The sequence below is a fragment of the Peromyscus maniculatus genome, chromosome 18 (assembly GCF_049852395.1).
Source record: "Peromyscus maniculatus bairdii isolate BWxNUB_F1_BW_parent chromosome 18, HU_Pman_BW_mat_3.1, whole genome shotgun sequence".
Taxonomy (NCBI): Eukaryota; Metazoa; Chordata; class Mammalia; order Rodentia; family Cricetidae; genus Peromyscus; species Peromyscus maniculatus.
The window spans coordinates 32,068,881-32,087,683 of NC_134869.1; the positions used below are offsets into that span (position 1 = coordinate 32,068,881).

The 18,803-nt window shown below is 36.8% G+C and overlaps 1 protein-coding gene across 2 annotated transcripts in view; it reads right to left on the reverse strand.

Moving 5' to 3' along the window:
* Positions 1–18,803, reverse strand: part of Ptprq (protein tyrosine phosphatase receptor type Q) — a 194,034-nt gene that overhangs the window by 110,337 nt on the left and 64,894 nt on the right. For both annotated transcript variants that reach the window (XR_013045512.1, XM_042263333.2), the window contains exons 20-25: positions 16,944–17,112; positions 14,064–14,354; positions 13,550–13,825; positions 13,007–13,158; positions 8,314–8,455; positions 5,427–5,696 (exon numbers count right to left, since the gene is read on the reverse strand). Coding sequence is in view for 1 of the 2 variants with exons in the window: in XM_042263333.2 (XP_042119267.2) it covers positions 5,427–5,696; positions 8,314–8,455; positions 13,007–13,158; positions 13,550–13,825; positions 14,064–14,354; positions 16,944–17,112 (1,300 nt within the window). In the remaining variant the exon portion in view is untranslated. The remainder of the gene's footprint in view (positions 1–5,426; positions 5,697–8,313; positions 8,456–13,006; positions 13,159–13,549; positions 13,826–14,063; positions 14,355–16,943; positions 17,113–18,803) is intronic.

Sequence of the window (18,803 nt, forward strand, 5' to 3'; positions counted from 1 at the left end):
AAATAAGGTAACAGGATATGCCCTGACTCCTAAATAAGTCTTAAAAAACTGCCTGAAGAACAGCTGGCTTTAGCTGGAGCTTGGATGAAGCCAAGAATGCCTTCCTGGAGTTCACTTAATGAAGGATATTAGAGTAACCTGGAGGTCAAGGAGAATTATACATAGTAACCCAAATTCACTTTTTAAAAAATTGTGTTTAAAAGAAACTTTTAAATTTAGAATTTGATATCTAGGACTGTTTGAAAATACCAAACATTACCTGCTTTGGAACTGGTCCAAGCTGAAAGTATGTGGCACAAGTCTAGGAATGTTAAAACATTTCCACAATGCCTCCGTGTTTAATAACTCTGGGCACACTAACTTGCAGTACTTTTTGTTTTGTAGATCAAGCACAGATTTGAGGTTGTAAATTGTTTGCCTAAGTTTTTCAATCCATATTTGAACAAAACTGTATTTGCCCTCATCTGGATAACTATTACTGTAGGCTTTTAAATAGAAAATTCTCATGATAGAACCAAAGTTTTCTATTTTACCTTGTGAAAGAGTGTGTGTGTGGGGGGGGGGGGTAAATTCCAATAAATACAGATAATGTTCTGAATTTCTAAGACAGGGAAGATCACAAGGCAGAGGGGTGTTCTGGATTAGTGCTAGCTCTGGTCAGAATCAGCCACAGAGAGCCAGTGCCCACTCAGCCTCCTGCCTTCTCTTCATCGCTCATGCTTGCAAAGCCAAATTGCTGAAGTCATTCTCAAGAGGCACTGAAGGTCCAACTTTGCATCATTAAAACTTTTGAAGCACCATAGATATGTTTGCCTTTTCACTCTTCTCTATGGGACCTCGTACAGTCCATCAACTCCTGTCTCGTGGAATGGGTATGAAGATCAATACGAAGGCGTTTAAAGGGACACACTCGATCGGACTTGGAAGATGGCGAATTTGTACTTTCCCATTTTGCCCCACTTCTGACACCTACAAGACAGTAAGGAGGAACAGAGTTGACAGAAGGACACATGGGACATCTAAAAAAGGGCCAGGGGGCTGGGAAATCAAGGAGTTGGGGAGACCAGAGGAGCCTGAAAGACATTTTTTTGAAATGAAATATCATAATCATATCTTATGCCTTATATGCTACTTTAAAATCTCAGTCAAAACATGCTCTGTCTAAGCAGGGTGCCCTTGTAATCATAGCACTGAGAGAAGGAGACAGGAGGGATGGATGCCATAGACAGCTAACCTGGCCCCCAGCAAGTTCCATGCTAGTAAGTAGCCCTGCCTCATAAAACAAAGTGGATATCACCTGCTGAATGACATCTGAGATTGTCCTATGCTGACTTACACACATGCACGTGTGTTTATGTACAGAGGGGAGAGAAGAAAGAGGAAGAGGAGAGAGAGAGAGAGAGAGAGAGAGAGAGAGAGAGAGAGAGAGGGAGGGAGGGAGGGAGGGAGGGAGGGAGGGAGGGAGAGAGAGAGAGAGAGAGAGAGAGAGAGAGAGAGAGAGAGAGAGAGAGAGAGAGAGAGAGAGAGAGAGAGAACCCCTGGAAGAATGTATGTCAAGGTCAAACATCAGACAGTTAGAGAGGGAGCCAAATTTGATTTCTTCTTATGACAGGAATAAGAACAGAGTCTGTGACTCAGAGCTAGCTGTACACTGTGACTAATTTTCCACCATAAATTAGAAGCTCGCAACAGCTCTGAAACCGCTTCCATCCGAACAATGAGTTCCTAGCTCTTACTAGCGTCTCATCAACAAGCAATCCATGTGAATCCTGACAAAAAATTAGATACCTAACGAGGATTGTAATCATAAATATAATTATATACTAGACTCAACACCTAATTTTAAAGATGAAAAATACTTTTGAAGCACAAATTAATATTTCATCTGAATGATTCTTCTTAATTACGAGAAATTTTACATTTGACTGGGAGGAAACAGTTCTACTTTCACCTGATGGGTATGTGGAAATAATATACAGAAATAGAGAAAAAAGTCCTGATAAAAATAGCTACCAGAATAATGCAAACCATTTCTTTTTTTACCAACTTGCGAGTGCCTAGATGACAAGTTCCTTCTGTCTTGGGACTTTCTGCCAGAAATTTTGAGTAAACAAAAACAAAACCACATGGCCTCTCTAAGCAAAGAGCAAAAAGTAGAATTAAGAGTATTATTATCTACATCATCTCATTTAAATGAAAAAAATTGGTGTGCTAATATAAAATCCTGACTCCAGAAATCTGGAATGAGGACTGGTGGTTGTTCATTCTGAGACAGAGGTCAGAAGAGCAAACTATGTGGGTGCATAAGAAGTCATTCAAGATGTCAATGACTAACCAATTCTTTATTTACTATACCTCCATCTAGATAGACTTCCAAACATGAATTAAGATCCATTCAAACTCTTGAACAAATAGCTGTGACAAAGATTTCGACTCTGAAGTCAGGTGCCTCTATATCTAATGTACACTGAACTTTGGTTGTATCTTGGCTCTGTTAACTGAAATCTGCTCTGTTCTCTTGACTGGCTTTAATCCAGAACACAAGTATAGTTAAAATAATAACAAGCACTCTCTCTAGTTCTTGAAAGTCTGAACTTCTCATTTATTTCAAAATTATCCTTTCTTTTTTGCCAGTTTTCCTGTCTAGACTGCTTATGAACTTGTTTTAAACCTGGTGTTCCCTCATTAAGACCACCTGTGTAAAGTTGAAAATATTTCACCCACTAGGAAATTATTTGTCACCCCTTGTTGGACCTATATGAAGCCATTCTTCTGTCCACAGACATATCTGTATTCTCTAGTCCAGTACTTCAACAAATTTATGAATGCCTGTGGTAGGCTTCAGTGTATTGAGTCAGATACTTCATCACTTGAGGCTTTGATGCAACAAGATTGGACTATAGGAATCTGGACCACCAAAGCTTGGGATGTCATTGAAATCTACAGGTCTTATATTTGAGCTGAACTTTACTAGTCTGTAGTATGTGCTTAGCTACTGTTTCCTAGGATGAATAGATGAAGTCTATTGTGCTGAATAAATAAAGTTGGGCTAGAGGCATCTACTATATGAGGAGGGATGGTGAAGGTGTAAAAGTACATAGTACTAGAGGATAGAAAAATTCTAATCGGTAATAAATTCTGAGACAGAGTTTCTGGAGTGTGAGAAGAGATGAAGCAGTTGAAAAAGTGGGCTACCCCCACACACTGTGACTTTCAATATCACCTCTACAGTTCAAACAGCCAAGTCTGTTCTTTAAGTAACAGATCTAAACTGTCACAACATAGGCCATCTAAATTGTATGCTAGGACCAATTCAACTGAAGCCCTTAAGTGGAAAGACAAAACTGAAGAGCAGGCTGGATAACTGTGGATGATAAGACCTCTGCAGAGGCATCATAGGAAGCAGTAAAAACACAGCACAAAGAACTCTTTAGTCTGCCATGTTCTTTTTCTTTTCTCTTGAACCTAACTGCTGCCATTTTATGCTAGACTCTTAGCTTTCAATGATCCACAGTCATATCACTCCTGTAGGTAAATATGTTCCCCCATAGGAAAACTGGTAAAGTATCAACCCAAGACATATCCAAGATGACCAAGCAGCTGCAACCATCATGAAAGGGGAATTTACAGCTGAATCACTTCTATTTTTTTTTCCAACAGCATTCAGCAGCTTGAATATGGGTAAAGAGTGGGATCTTTTCAGAGTTAAAGATCTTCCTCTGAAAAAGATCATGACATTGTTTGAAACCTAAGAAGCAGAAGATGCTATTGCAATACACCATTCCAACCTGCAAAGGAAGGATATTGTGAGCTCTGAGGAGCTTTGCATTAGAAAGTAGAGTGGGAATTAAATGGATGCGGACACTGGAGAGGAAGGCAGGCCTTTCTAAGATCTGAGTTTGTATCGTCAAAGATAGAAATGTGAAGTCAAATTAGGTGATGAGGCTTTCACCAGGGGCCGGGGCTGGTAAGATAGTCCCGTGATGAGGAAGTGTCAGTGAAGTGGTAAACAGTTAGGGTCCTACCACAGCTCTCATCAGGGATGATGACAGCCAGAGAAGCCTTGTTATGAAGAATGAGTCCAGTAGGATATGGAGAATGAGTCTGGTAGGCTATGGGAGAAGGTAAAAGGAAGGTAACAGCACAAAGAAACAGTGTTGAGAAGCTGTGACTGTTTCTTCTTACAGACTAGAGCTGAGTAACATTTTCCTTTTGCTCAGATGGTCTGAAAGGAAGATCTGTGTGTTTAGAAAAGGAAAAATGGATGCACAGGACTCTGATACGTAAGTCTTAAGAGTCCACAGAAGCACCAAGAATACCAAGAAAACAATTATTAAAGAGATATATTCTGGAAAGTTTGCATGTTAATTTCTTTATTTAAATAATGATAAAACACACTCAATACATTAGAGGATTTTATCATTATATAACTGCCTTTGTTTCTTCCTTTCAATGTCCCATAGTGAAGATGGTTAAATATGCATTTACTTGGTCCTCAGAGATCACATATGCACTCAGTTGGTACTCAGAGATCACATGGGTAGGAAGAACATGCTTCCTTTTCTAACAAAACTTTTATATTTTCCTATAAATGTGCTCTAGTGGTTGTGGAGGTGGCTGAGTGTGTAAATCACCTGTCATTCAAGTGTTAGGAGCAAAGTTTCAATCCCCAGAACCTATGTAAATGCTGGTTGGACATGGCAGCCTACTTGTTATTTAAGAGCTTAGAAGGAGGAGGAGATGTGGGACCCCTAGAGCAAGCTGGTTAGCTACAGTTGCCCTATCAATGAGCTCTGCATTCAACTGAGAGACCCTGACTCAATATAGAAGGTGGACATGGATCAAAAAGATGTCAGCTTCAGGTGTCCATAACCACACACAAGTGTACATATATGTGTATGAACTCATACACACATCCCCAGACACATACAAACACATACACAGAGATAGGCATACCTACTGCACAGACACACTAATAAAAATAAGTGTCATGTAACTACTACTGACAAATATATGATACTATTTATGAATAGCTAATAGTTTCAGATTAGTTACCTGCTTCATACTAGTTATCATTAGACATATCAGGCTAGTTATCAGGCTAGTCCTATACTGATGAACTGCTCAGGTTAGGTACCAGTTTTTTACTACTTATCTATTTCAGCTTCCATACCTGTTTCAGATTATTTGCCCATTTTATATAAGTTACTCATTTAAAACTAGTAAGCTGTTTCATACTACTAATAGTTACCTGTTTCATGCTATTTATTATTCCATTCTAGTAACCTGCTTTCATGTAAGTCATCTATTCAAGGTCAGTTACACACTTCATACTACTTCATGCTATTAATGACCTATTTTGGCTTAGTTAACTATTTTACACCAGTTACCTGTTTCAGGTCAGCTACATACTCCATACTAGTTACCTGACTCAGGGAATGTGCTGACGTTACACGTGGTTTCCTTGCCTTCACCAGCTGAGGTTGACGCTCTTACTTCAAAGATGTATGATGTATTGGCCAGAAGTTTGGTGAAAGTATACATGTGGTCTTGGGGAGAAACTTTTGTAGAATTTCCTTCAAATGTTATCATATAGTGGATAATTATCCCATTTGCTTTCCTGGGTGGATCCCACATCACTAATACTGACTGCCAGTTACGTGCCATACACTCTATATTCTGTACAACATCTGGAACTTAAGGGAAAAAAATTACTCAAAGTTAAAATTTATACACACATAGTAAATTGTCAAACTATGAAACCAAGAGCTAAAATGAAATTATACAAAGAAAAAAATTAAAATGTAGTATGTCAACTTTTCCAATATGTGTATAATAAGTTCTTAACATAAATGGCCAATGGACCCTTTTCTCTCCTATCTTGCTAATGCTTACAATATTGAGTCTTTAATGGAATATTTTCCTAGGTCCAAGAAGCAAACACATTCTCATAGTTTTGGAAATGGGTTGGCCTCAAGTCCAGGCAGTCACGAATGCCAGCTTTCATAATCAGGATGATACAACTTCTCAATAATTATTACAGAACATTTGCAGCACAAAACTGTCTACTATCACTGTTCCAGGCCCAACAATGATGGGAAGCCCATAAGCAAAATTATACTGGGGTTCTTTGGAAGAACAGGGACTATTTTGGAAGTGACTAGAGATATTATTTAAAGGGTCCTTGGTTTTTATGTTAGAACTTCTCTCAATTTATTTGACAATAACTTCTTTTCTCTGATGTCCATTCTATGTAGTTGACATGAATGAAGAGTATTACCCCATCCATGAGAATGATTATAGTTTAGAGACACTGACTACTTTCACTGGAAATAGCCAATAATGCCCCCTAGTTTTAGTATTAATAGCATAACTTCATTGTGATGCTAAGATGAGGATAATGGAAGAAAATCAGTATGTGGTTGATTCACAGATTACAAATTGTTCATAGTAGAAAAAGAAGGAATATTGCTGTTACATAAATGTGATTTAAAGAAAATTCAAGAAATCTATGACTTCTCAACAATTGTTCTCTGGTCCTAAATGCATCTCTTATAAACCTTTCTTCTGTATGATGAATACATCAATGCAGAAAGACAATACTAAGATGTGTCTGACATACACAAATCATAAGTTTTGGGAACATCTCCTTAACTGACTCCAAACTCCCAACAAATAGTTAGCAATTAATATAGAAAAATGGGCCGAGCGGTGGTGGTACACGCCTTTAATCCCAGCACTCGGGAGGCAGAACCAGGCAGATCTCTGTGAATTCGAGGCCAACCTGGGCTACCAAGTGAGTCCCAGGAAAGGCGCAAAGCTACACAGAGAAAACCTGTCTCGAAAAAACCAAAAAAAAAAAAAAATGAGTCAGGTGGTGGTGATACACACCTTTAATCCCAGGACTTGGGAGGCAAACTCAGGTGGATCTCTGAGTTTAAGGACAGCCTGGTCTACATATACATATATGTAAATTTTATATCACTTTTGCAATCAGAGCATTATGTTTTGTGACATAACTTCATTACTGAAAAATATAATCTTATACAGTTTATGTAAGATAATCCTCAACTTTTATTCATTCTGTGTGAACATTACTAAATATTTTATAGGTTGAAAATCTTTAGATATTTTCCCTCAAGCTGATGCACACATCCCCTAGTTATTGCCATCATTTCCTACAAAAAACAAGGATGGTGTTCTAGTTGGGTTGCCAATAAGTTCTGAAGGTATGCTCCACCTATTTTGTCTGGATTGTGGCTTCTTCATTCAGAGCAGGGAATACTTATAATAATATTTATACATAATTGATTGCATGATAAATGTGCTAATAAGTAAGATCTAACGGATCTTTTTAACTATTTTAGAGCACTCCTGTAATGTATGTGACTAATGTGTGTTTCCTTTCAGTTGAAGCTACAGAGCTTGGAGGAATCCTGAGCCTTTGTCAAGATTATACACCCAACAAGCCACGCAGCTCAGATTCTAATTCAGACACTGGTTGCCCAGCTCGAGCTTTATCCACTCTAAATACTAGGGATCTGATTTGTCTGTAGGCATGCTGTGAGAGAAGATCTCAAGTGTCTGCAAGTTCATGGGGAAATTACTGATTTAGCATCTTTAACCTCCAATCTCATGTGGAGGTTCATTAATACAAATCCATCTAGAGCTGCTATGAACTGACTGGAAAATGGATTTTCAGTCATTCAGTAGTAATTGTTAAAAATAAAAGAGGAAGAGGAGTGTCGTCAAATATACGACCCAGTTAGCAGAAGGAAAGGGGCATGTCTAACCCACCATTACCTAATTCACAAAGAAAAATTATCCAAGGCCTACACAAAGTCTAGATGGGGCTCACACCATTGTGCTGCAGTGGTTCCATTGCTGGGAGACTAGGCCAGTCGCCTTTTATAGTACTTCATGTTATGAGGGGACTGTTTGACGTACAAGAGGCAACATGGACTCTTGCATCTCAAATCTTTTCCGGAAGAAAAGTCCTAGTCACATCTCATGAAAAGCCAAATGGTTGTGTTAGAAGTGACTGCTGGTTCACTTCCTTGCTCTTCCCAGCCCCAAGGGTAATCCTGAGAATTAGGAGATTCTTACTCAGGTCTAGGGGAAAAGTTGTATGTAAACATGCATGTATCAATACATATATATGATTCCAGAAATGACCCAGCCTAACCTTTAGGCACCGGAATTCAATTCCCTTTGAGAGGAATACTAAACAACATTTTATTAAAAAGAGAGGGATGGTGAAAGTCTTGATTAAATATGAGAGCAAACATCGCAGAGGCAGAAACTGTGACTAACCGGACTCTCGAGTCGTGAATTTCACTACGTTACTGAACTGATTGCCGTTTCCGACTTTGGTAAATGCAGACACACTGATCGAGTAGGTGCTGACAGGCTCCAGCCCAACAAGCTTGGCATCAGTCTGAAAACCTGAAATATTCTGAAAAGCAAAAGATCCTTAGTCACAAGGCATCTTCAAATATTTATTTGTAATTTCCTGATATATTTGAATATAATGATATTTCCTTTTAGTTATTAATATTCATATCCACTTAGTTATTATTATTCATAAATTCCTAAGAGTAACAATTATTAATATTTTGTGCTACAGGGCATGTTTATGATGCAAGGATGAGCTGCGTCTTGAAGAAGCTCATCATTTGGGGTTTTGAACAGTTTTTAGAATCATGTGTTTATTCATTTCCTTTCAATTTGCTAAGTGAAAGTTTCAAATTTAAGTACAGTTTCTGGTCAAGCATTAGTAGTCATTTCTTCCAAATTCACATCCACCTATTTCCTGATATCCAACATATCTGTAAATGTTTACTTATCTGTCAGCTACTACTACTCAGTGGAAAGAAAGTCAGAGATGAAACAAAATTTCTGTCTCCATTGAACTTAAGTTGGAAATTCAAAACAACTCCTAAATTTCTATTTTGACAATATTTTTAGGAAAATGTGGGGGGAAAAACTTTAAAAGGTATGACAGTTGACCAGAGAAGAATATGCTTTCTTGTAGAAAAACTTCCTGCCAATAGTAAAGAGCTTTATTAGAAAACACATCCTAATGAAAGTGAAAAGTCAAGTCATTTAACAGCCTAACAAATACTAAACTGTATCTCTCAAAGTATAAACTATACTGACTGTTTATTGCACATTTCCCTAGGGAATTTTACCAAAAACATCCTTCTAGTTGCTTATATGTGTGGGGGGGGGCGGGGGGGGGGAGTGCCAGGGCATTTGTTTGGAGGTCAAGCTCTCTCCTTTCACTGGGTGGTTCCAGGGATTGGATTCAAGTGGTCAGGCTTGGTGGCAAGAATCTTCACTAGCTGAGCTACTGCGCCATCCAAAGAGCACTAAGTCTTAAGGCACCTACACTGATAATAACGCTAGATTGCATTTTAAAATCATCTCCATGAAAGCAGGTGTATTTAGTAATAGATATGTATATATATATATATATATATATATGTACATATATTCTTGCAATACCAATTAATGAGAAAGGAATTCATGAATTTTGAGGTGAGCAGAGGGATATATGGGAAGGTTTGCAAGAAGGAAGAAATGCTGTAATAATAATCTCAAATTCGTTTTTAAAAAAGAAAATCTCCTCAAGCTCACTAATGCTATGGCGACTTGTTCCACCAATACGTTTACGCTATTGACAAACCATGCTGAGAGATGATCTGTGGATTATAAGAATTACTAAACATAACATGGTCCCCATCAGCAAGAAAACTTTATATTAGCTATTAAGGTCCACAAAATGTGTTACTTTCAATAAGAAATGAGGCATGATAAAAATTCATTTTGATTTTTCAGAAGAATGATGACCAGGGAAGTGGCTGAACGTGAGAGTGTAATCATTCACTGAAATAAAGTATTTTCTTAGCTGCTGAATACATACATTTACACAAAAGTAAGTCTTTAAAAAGCTTTTCAATTCAATTCCATGGGTCAACATGTCGGTTTTTATGCCAATACCAAGCTGTTTTTATTACTGTAGCTCTATAGTAGAGCTTGAAGTCAGGGATTGTGATGCCTCCAGAAGTTGTTTCATTGTACAGGTTTCTTTTAGCTATCCTGGGTTTTTTGTTTTTCCATATGAAGTTGAGTATTATTCTTTCCAGGTCTGTGAAGAATTGTGTGGGTATTTTGATGGGGATTGCATTGAATCTGTAGATTGCTTTTGGTGACCTACTCTGGTGATGGGATGGCCAGACACCCTGTTAGTTGTGCCATAAACCCCATCCAAGGAAGGTCTGAGGAATCTGGATGCAGACATCCACGGCTGGGCCCCTGGTGGAGCACTGGGATTCTAATTAGTGAGAAAGAAGAGGGTTTATATGAGCGAGAATTATTGAAGCCAAGGTTGGATAAAGCACAGGGACAAATAACCAAATGAATGGAAGCACAGGATCTATGAACCAAAGGCTGAGGGGCCCCCAACTGGATCAGGCCCCCTGAACGGGTGAGAGTCATTCAGCTTGATCAGTTTGGGAGGCAGCGGTGTGTTGGTGCCGGGTTCTGGGCTGGTTGCATGAGTTGGCTGTTTGAACCCTGGGACCTATTCAGGGATGCTCGGCTCGGTCTGGGAGGGGGGGACTGGACCTGGCTGGACTGAGTCTACCAGGTCGATCCCGGTCCTCAGGGGAGACCTTGATCTGGAAGAGGTGGGAATGAGGGGTGGGGTGGGGGGAGGGGGAGGGGGGCGAGAGTGGGAGAACAGGGGAATCTGTGGCTATTATGTTGAACTAAATGATGTTGTAAAATAAATTTACTAAAAAAAAAAAAAAAGAAGAAGCTTTTCACTAAATAAAGGACTTCTTGCAGCCCATCAGAGTAACCCAAATTTCTAAGTGATGTCAATGTCAGTGTGGGCTGATGAAGAGGCAGTGGCATCTGGAGTGGCTCTAATGTTCGTCTGCCCCCACAAAGACACAGGTAATAGAGAACAGAAAAAGAATAAAACAGCAGACAAAGAATTAAAAAGGACATAAAGTGAATCTGGCAGGGAAAGCTGAAAAACAGGGTAGCAGTGAAAGCCAGAGTGAAAAGAGTCGGCATGGTAAACTAAATATTTAGAGGTGGGAATGACATGAGAAGAGATTTAAAGGAATCTGAAGAAAAATATAATCATTAAAAAGGATTAAAAATGATGGCAAACAGAAGTAATCAAATGTAGTCGATTTTTAAAAAAGAAGACTGCTTGCTCTAAAATTATATACTTAATATTTTGTGGCATAAAATTGTATGTTTGCTACCAGTGAAATATTAATGGAAAACACATAGTAGAGAAAAAGAATGTTTAAAGATATTGAAATCATATTCAGGTAACAATATAATGTTCTTTCATGCTCAAAGCTACCAGGACACTACAGGGAATTTTTATTCTTTTTTTAATCTGTATGCAATGAACAATAATATATTTATTAAATGGCTGGTATTGTTCAAGGTATTTTCTATGGTTTTACCCTTACAATCTTCAGTAACATATGAAGCTTTTTAATTCTTATTTTGTATTTGAAGAAAATAATCTTAAGAGGATAAGTAATTTCTATAAAGCATCACTGTGAATCTCAATAGAAATATCTGAGCCTTTGAACCAGGTAATTTGATGTCAGAGCCTCTGCTTTACTGTTCTGCTAAGAGTGTTTATATTAAAGATCATCATTCAATGGAAATTAGGTCATATATATACATGCACACTCCAATGCACATACAAGGTAATCTCAAGGATGGGATTACTCCAAGAAAACTATTTCTCTCCTGTGAATATTTTCTGTAGCCCATATAGGCAATACGAAATTATGAGGAAACACTGAGATTAAACTTGAGATTGATAATAAAGGGCTAGACATCTGTGTCACTAATACAAGTTTTATGGTTCTGGGAACCATTCCACATTTAGAAAGTTACAAAATGCAAATTCTACTCAACCTATCAGATATTAAAATAATATATTAATTTCCAGGAAGGAAGACATAGTTCATGATGACAATAATAAGCAAACGAACCATAATTGTTGCTCTGGATTTTCTACTATTGTCTTTGTAAGCTATATATTATAAAAAACAGATTTATCATAGAAATAAATTATAATATATATAATATTGAATGTTAACTCTGTATTTTGCACTCTTCTGGCAAATAAAAATATCCCAGGACTTCATTTGCCATTGAGAGAGAGAGAGAGAGAGAGAGAGAGAGAGAGAGAGAGAGAGAGAGAGAGAAATTTCTTAAGTAGATATTAGTTCATTGTAACTTATTTTGGCAATCAAACACTAGAACTCATGCACCTAAGGTTCAAATGCATTGTTTTATTGGTGCTTTGCATATTTCTCATTGATTCTATGTCCTAAAAATTGGAATAAGGAAGAGCTACTGAGGATTGCAAATGAATTACCACTGAAAGTCACAGAATAATTATTTATCTTAAATGATCAGGATGGGTAGCATCACATGCCATCAGAAAAGATTACCACAAGACCAGTATAAACATTTTTGTGAAAAGGTTAAAAAGATCCATTTGATACTTATTTTTTCAATAAAAGTAGTATAGTATATATTAGATTTGAAATAAACCATACAAATTACTGTATATTCCCTAGCATTAATTAAATGGTACAGTTAGTTCTTAAAATGTAGAAACTGTGAGAATAAGTAAATTGTTCCAAGAAGTATTCAGCTTTCCCTATATTTAATAAATATATGGTTATATAAATGGTTCCCTATATTTTCCACAAACATCCCATGTTTCGGGGGGGGGAAGACTTTTAAACAAATGTTACCATTGTTCAATTAATCATTGTGGCGCTTTGGGTCAAATCCAGAGCTTTGCACGTAAGAGGCAAATATCCCACTACTGATCTATTTCTCCTCTCCCTCCCCTGTTTAATATGAAGCAGCACATTTTCCCCCAGCTCAAAACATTTTAATTCAGTTTCTGAGTGTCTGCAATAAATATGTGCTGTTATAATCAACCTACCTTATAAAATACAGTATCAGTGTCATGCTCATGAATTTTAAAACTATATACTTTAACAATACCGCCTGGAAGAGGACTTGGACTCCATGTCAGCCATACAAAATCTGAAGTGTAGTTGATTAAAGTCAAATTCTGGGGAGGTGCTAAAGGCACTGCAGGGAAACACATTATAAAACTTGTGTTCATAAAACATGTAACACAGAAATACTATCTTGAGTCTAGCTTCTTCAAGAAACTAACTCAGAGAGATTTATAAAAATGACCACACATTGTAATTCTAGAAACGAATACCATAAGTAATTTTGCTCTTATATTTGTAACCCTATGCTTCAAAACAGTTTTAAACAGAGCAGGTAATTCTGAAGCCTGAACTGGAAAAAAGAAAGAGAAAAGGAAAAGAAAAGAGATCAGCAAAGTAGGCGAATGATGGTAAGTTGGCTACAAGCTGGATTTAAAGTTCTTCACTGTTCAGGCTGTTTCTTCACAACAGAGAATGCGAGCTGAATAGAGAAATCTCTTAAAGTCGCATATCTCCCGGCTTACCTGATTCATCTGTGTAAAAGAAAAGAATACTGGAAGGACCGAGTCCTTTCGTGGTTCTCGCAGCGGCAAAAAAACTATATAAGGTAAATGGCGAGAGTTCTTCCAGGACTATGTGGTTCCCAGAAGTGATGAAAGAGTGGTTTGCATGTGGTCCTTGTAAAGTTAAATGGTAGCTTAGTATCACACCATTTGGCTTTAATGGGGGATCCCAAGATAAGAGAATTGAGGTAGAGGAAAGATTTTTGAAAGTGTTGATTATTGGTGGAGTTTCTGGAACTATAAAAGAAAAAGAGAATGTCAAATGAGATAACAAATTTTCATTAGTAAAGAAGATGCTTCAAATATAATTGGACTTAATTTTATTAGTAGACTTATAATTTTAAGCCCCTATGTCTATTGGAAAGATAATTACCTGAGAACATAATTATAAATAATATCTTTTGTTAAAAAACACAATACAAACGAAGAGGACATTAATAATCCTCATAAAAAGCAAAGACAGGGTCTTGCCTACCGTCTTCTTCAGTTTTGACATGCAGCCAGGCAGTATAGGTCTCAGAGAATCCCTTTTCTGTTGACGGTGTAATTTTAAATATATAGTCAGTATATTTTTCCAGATTATCAAAATATATGCTGTTTTCATATGTAATCACAGGCGGTCTCATGGCATGAGAACTCTGCTGTAAATTCAGTGAAACATAGTAGAAGACAAGGCCATTTGGTCGGGCTGGTGGCGTCCAGCTCACGTTTATTGCAGTTGACGAAATGGACTCAGAAGTCAGGTTTCCAACAAGCCCTTCGGGTACTGAGGTAGGTAGTGATGAGAACATAAAAGCCATTGGTTATCCCAGTGGTAAAAATTTATAAATTGAATGTAATTATTGAAACATCAACATGAGCTCATGCATGTAAATTATTTAAATACAAAAAATGCATATCCTTATTAATATGGAAAATTTTCAAAATAAGCTTTATCATTCTTAACACATGTAGTAATTGTGCTTCTATCATATTCTCCTGACTTTCCTTTCTTACCATATGAGGATTACATGTGTTTATATGCAACATGTATTTCTAAGTAGAATCAATGGTTTAGTAATTATCTAAATAAAATGTTTGATTTCCTTATTCCAAAGATTATCTAAATACACAGAGATGATGCTCAGAGTCATGTTTGTAGTAAGAATATTTAACTCTAAGATTTTCTGACTCCAGTAACAAGATGTCTCTTGCCAATCAAACACTAACCTGAATTTGCACTTTAAGAAATTATTCCACTTATAAAATTTTAATTTTAGGATATCAACTAGACTCAATATAAATTTGAAAGTCTCACAAGACACAATACACAGCAAATAGTTATTACTTTATGGTGCTGCAATTATAATTGATAAACTGTTATGGGGGTTGCAGTTATCTTGGGAGCAATCTATAAAGTGTCTGAAATGATATTGACCACAGTATGCTAAAAGGTTTTGTTAAACATTCATCAACTATATATTTTAGCTTGTTGATTGTATTCTCTTGGTGAAGATGTCCACTACTCGAGTTATTTTTGTCAAGAACAAAGAGAAGTCTTTCATATTTATACTGGTAACATAATGATTTTTTTCAAACAGTGAACATTGGGATTTAATTCAGCAGAAATTTAAGTCAAAGTCACTTCTGTGGTGGTATTGTGTTCCCCAAAATATTGTGTACCCTAATAAACTTATCTGGGGTCAGAGAACAGAAAAGCTACCAGATACTTAGGATAGGCAGTTGTGTAGCACACGCCTTTAATCCTAGCATTCTAGAGGCAGAAATCCATCTGGATCTCTGTGAGTTCAAGGCCACATTGGAAACAGCCAGACATGATGACTCACGCCTTTAATCCCAGGGAGTGATGGTAGAAGGCAGAAAGATATATAAGGCATGAAGACCAGAAACTATCAGCATTTGGCTGGTTAAACTTTTAGGTTTTGTGCAGCACAGTTCAGCTGAGAACCATTCAGATATGAGGACACAGAGGCTTCTAGTCTGAGGAAACAAGATCAGCTGAGAAGTTGGCGAGGTGAGGTAGCTGTGGCTTGTTCTGTCTCTCTAACCTTCCAGTTCACCCCAATAACTGGCCTCAGGTTTGATTTTATTAATAAGACTTTCTAAGATTCCTGCTACACATTTCTCAATAGGACAGTAATATTTAAAAAATAAACAAGGAGAGGGGCTGGAGAGATGGCTCAGCAGTTAAGAGACCTTTCTTCTCTTCCACAGGACCTGGATTGGGTTCCCAGAGTGCACATGATGGCGCACAATCTTCTGGAACTCCAGTTGTGGGGCAGGGGAGTTTCATGACCTTTGCTGGCCTCCAAGGGAACTCTAATCTCCTGATGCACTCACATACATGCAGGTAAAACATCCATACACATAAAAAAAATCCTTAATATTAAACAAAATGGAAACAGAAGCCACATGGGAAATGGACAGTAATCCACCTTTCACTGCATTCTGAAAACTGAAACTGAAACAAACGAAAAATCAAAATCAAGAGCTCAGTCATCGTAGTTGTGTGAATGTTCAGCATGAACAGCCTTCTGAAGAAGCTTCATAGAAGAAATTTTTTTTAATTGAAAATAGATATTTTTATTATGTTCGTCACAAAGACAATTTAAAAACTGCTTCATGAAGTCCTGTGTGGATTCAAAGTCAGCAAAGAAAGTTAGCTGCTGGGATTTCAAAGCAACTTCTGAAACAAATGAGCAGGTGTTTGAACTATCACAAAGGTTATCCAGGATTGCAGGAGTGTTCCTCCCTGTCGATTCTGGATGCCTCTGACATCTCTCAACGCAACAGAAGCAACAGGATTTTAATGAATAGATGATAAGAAAGCCTGGTTGAGCCTGTCCAGTACTCAAAAGCTATTTTTACCAAGAACAAGCAAAGTATTTCTTTGTCGTGTTTATATTGGTTAGTTTATGATTTTTTTTTAATCTATACAATTCAAATGTTATTATAAAGTATGATGGGCAGGAACTATGGCACTTCTTATATAGGAGACTGTAACAGAACAGAACAATGAAATGAGATTTAGCGGGCATTAGAAGTAAAGTCATAAAGAGCATTCGATTTCCAGGCGTTTAGAAAGAACCCTCCTGTAGAGACCCCTCAGTTCATTCACAGCAGCACAGTGTTAAAATAAAAACCATCAACCCTATGAAAATAATATTATGCAGGAAAAAATGGAAGAAGCTGTTATAAGTTGTAATAGTCAGAGCCACATTAAATATATTTAAACTCCTAGGACAAGTAGTTAAATATGTCTAGCAGATTTTAATGCCAATGAAAACAAATAGAAGTTCCTGACATGATGAGAGTGTCAAGTTTTCCGATTAAAGACATGTGTTGATTTACATACTGTCTTGGTCGGTGTATACATGAATTACGTCACTGCTTTTATTCCCGTCTCCAACTGAAGTGCTTGCTGTTAACCAGAATGTATAGTAGCTGAATATTGCCAATCTATATATTTTTACAGACACTGTCACGCTGTCAGGTTCATTAGTTACTTCCAGGAAGGTAAAGTTCTGAAAAATAAGCACATTATTGTAGTAGTTCAGAGTGTGCTTTAGTAGGCATGGATGTTGCAAAATAATTATTGACAAGGAACTGTCTGCTATTATTTTAATATTTTAATCCTTAGGAGAAACAGCATGAAGTAATGTTACCATAAAAATTAAACTTGAATTACATTCGTACTAAAAGGGAACTAAATGGTAGCAGTTTTTCTTACCAGATCAATACATAAAATATTAAAGAGAAAAGTACTGACACTTTACCCTGTAGAAAATGTCAAATGGCCAAGGGAAAACTGCTTGGCTATGCTGGCCCAGATCAGTTTCCCTTGGGAAACTTTTAGGTGTTCTTTAAGGCATTGGATATTTTCAAATAAATTTGAAAAAAAAATTAAAACAACTTTTCATTTTCTTAATAATTTAATAATAATGGAAGTGTGGAAGTATTTGCCTTATCTACAAACTCAAACCATTTCTGTTATTTATCTCCAGTGACTCTTTATTGTACTGTTGTAGGGAACAAAGAAGAGGCAGTTAATACACTCATATACAGAGTTAAAATAAAATTCAATATGTTTTCAGTATTTAAAGAATTTGTGCTACAATTTCCTTTCTGGACAATATTTAAAATTAAAAAAGTATATAATTAAACAAGAAGAATTCTTAAATAAAAGAAAATAAATTTAAGCAAAACCACAAAGTTAGCTAAGAGTGGTGCACTTCGTAATTCCAACACCTGGACGAATGAGTCAAGGGGATCCCTAGGTCAAGGTCAGTCTGCACTATATAGTGAGTTTCAGGGAGCCCGAGATACCTGGTGGACCCTGCCTCAACCAAAGTGCATTAATATCAACACTTTTATAAGAAAAATGCGCCATACAATTTACACAAATTACTTTAAATCTTACAAACCTAAACTCAAGTATAGCAAAGCAGGGCTGGACCAAATTCTAATTTCAATGGTTCTCGGCCTTTAACAATAAATTTGGAATAATTCTTCCCACTTTATAGAGAATAACTCTTTATAGAGAATTATTGAGGATTAGACTCAATGACACACACAAACCAATTAATAGTGTGCTTAACCACAGTAAAGCAAGAATAATTTGATTAACTAATTAATGTAGGAGACTCTGAGTATGTTTATAGGCAAGATGGTTCTAAAATTTATTGACTTAAAAAGTCACAAGTTTTGTGGGTTTTTTTGACATTATCTGTCAGTGCAACAAAAGATTTTCTTTGATTTTTGTGGTGTCTTATTTGAGGATAGACATGTTAAAGCCATGTAACAATTCCTCGGAAAATGTCATTTATGAGCTTGGATGCCTTCCAATACACCAACTATACACATAGAGTAACTGTATATGTAGAATAACTATACATATAAAATAACAGTACACAGCCTAACTGTACACATAGAATAAATGTACACATAGAATAACTGTACAAATAGAATAACTGTACGCAGAATAACTGTATACATAAAATAACTGTACACATAATATAACTGGCTGATGTAACTACAACTTAAAAGTATTAATTATTGGAAGGTTATTAGAATGAATCTTAGTTTTTCATTGAAATAGAATTCATTCAAATTATCTATAAACATCACAAATAAGCAATGGATTATTTTGAATCACCCAAAATTTGTTCCATCTGGGTGTATGACTTAGCATGCATAGACATGAAACAAATTCATA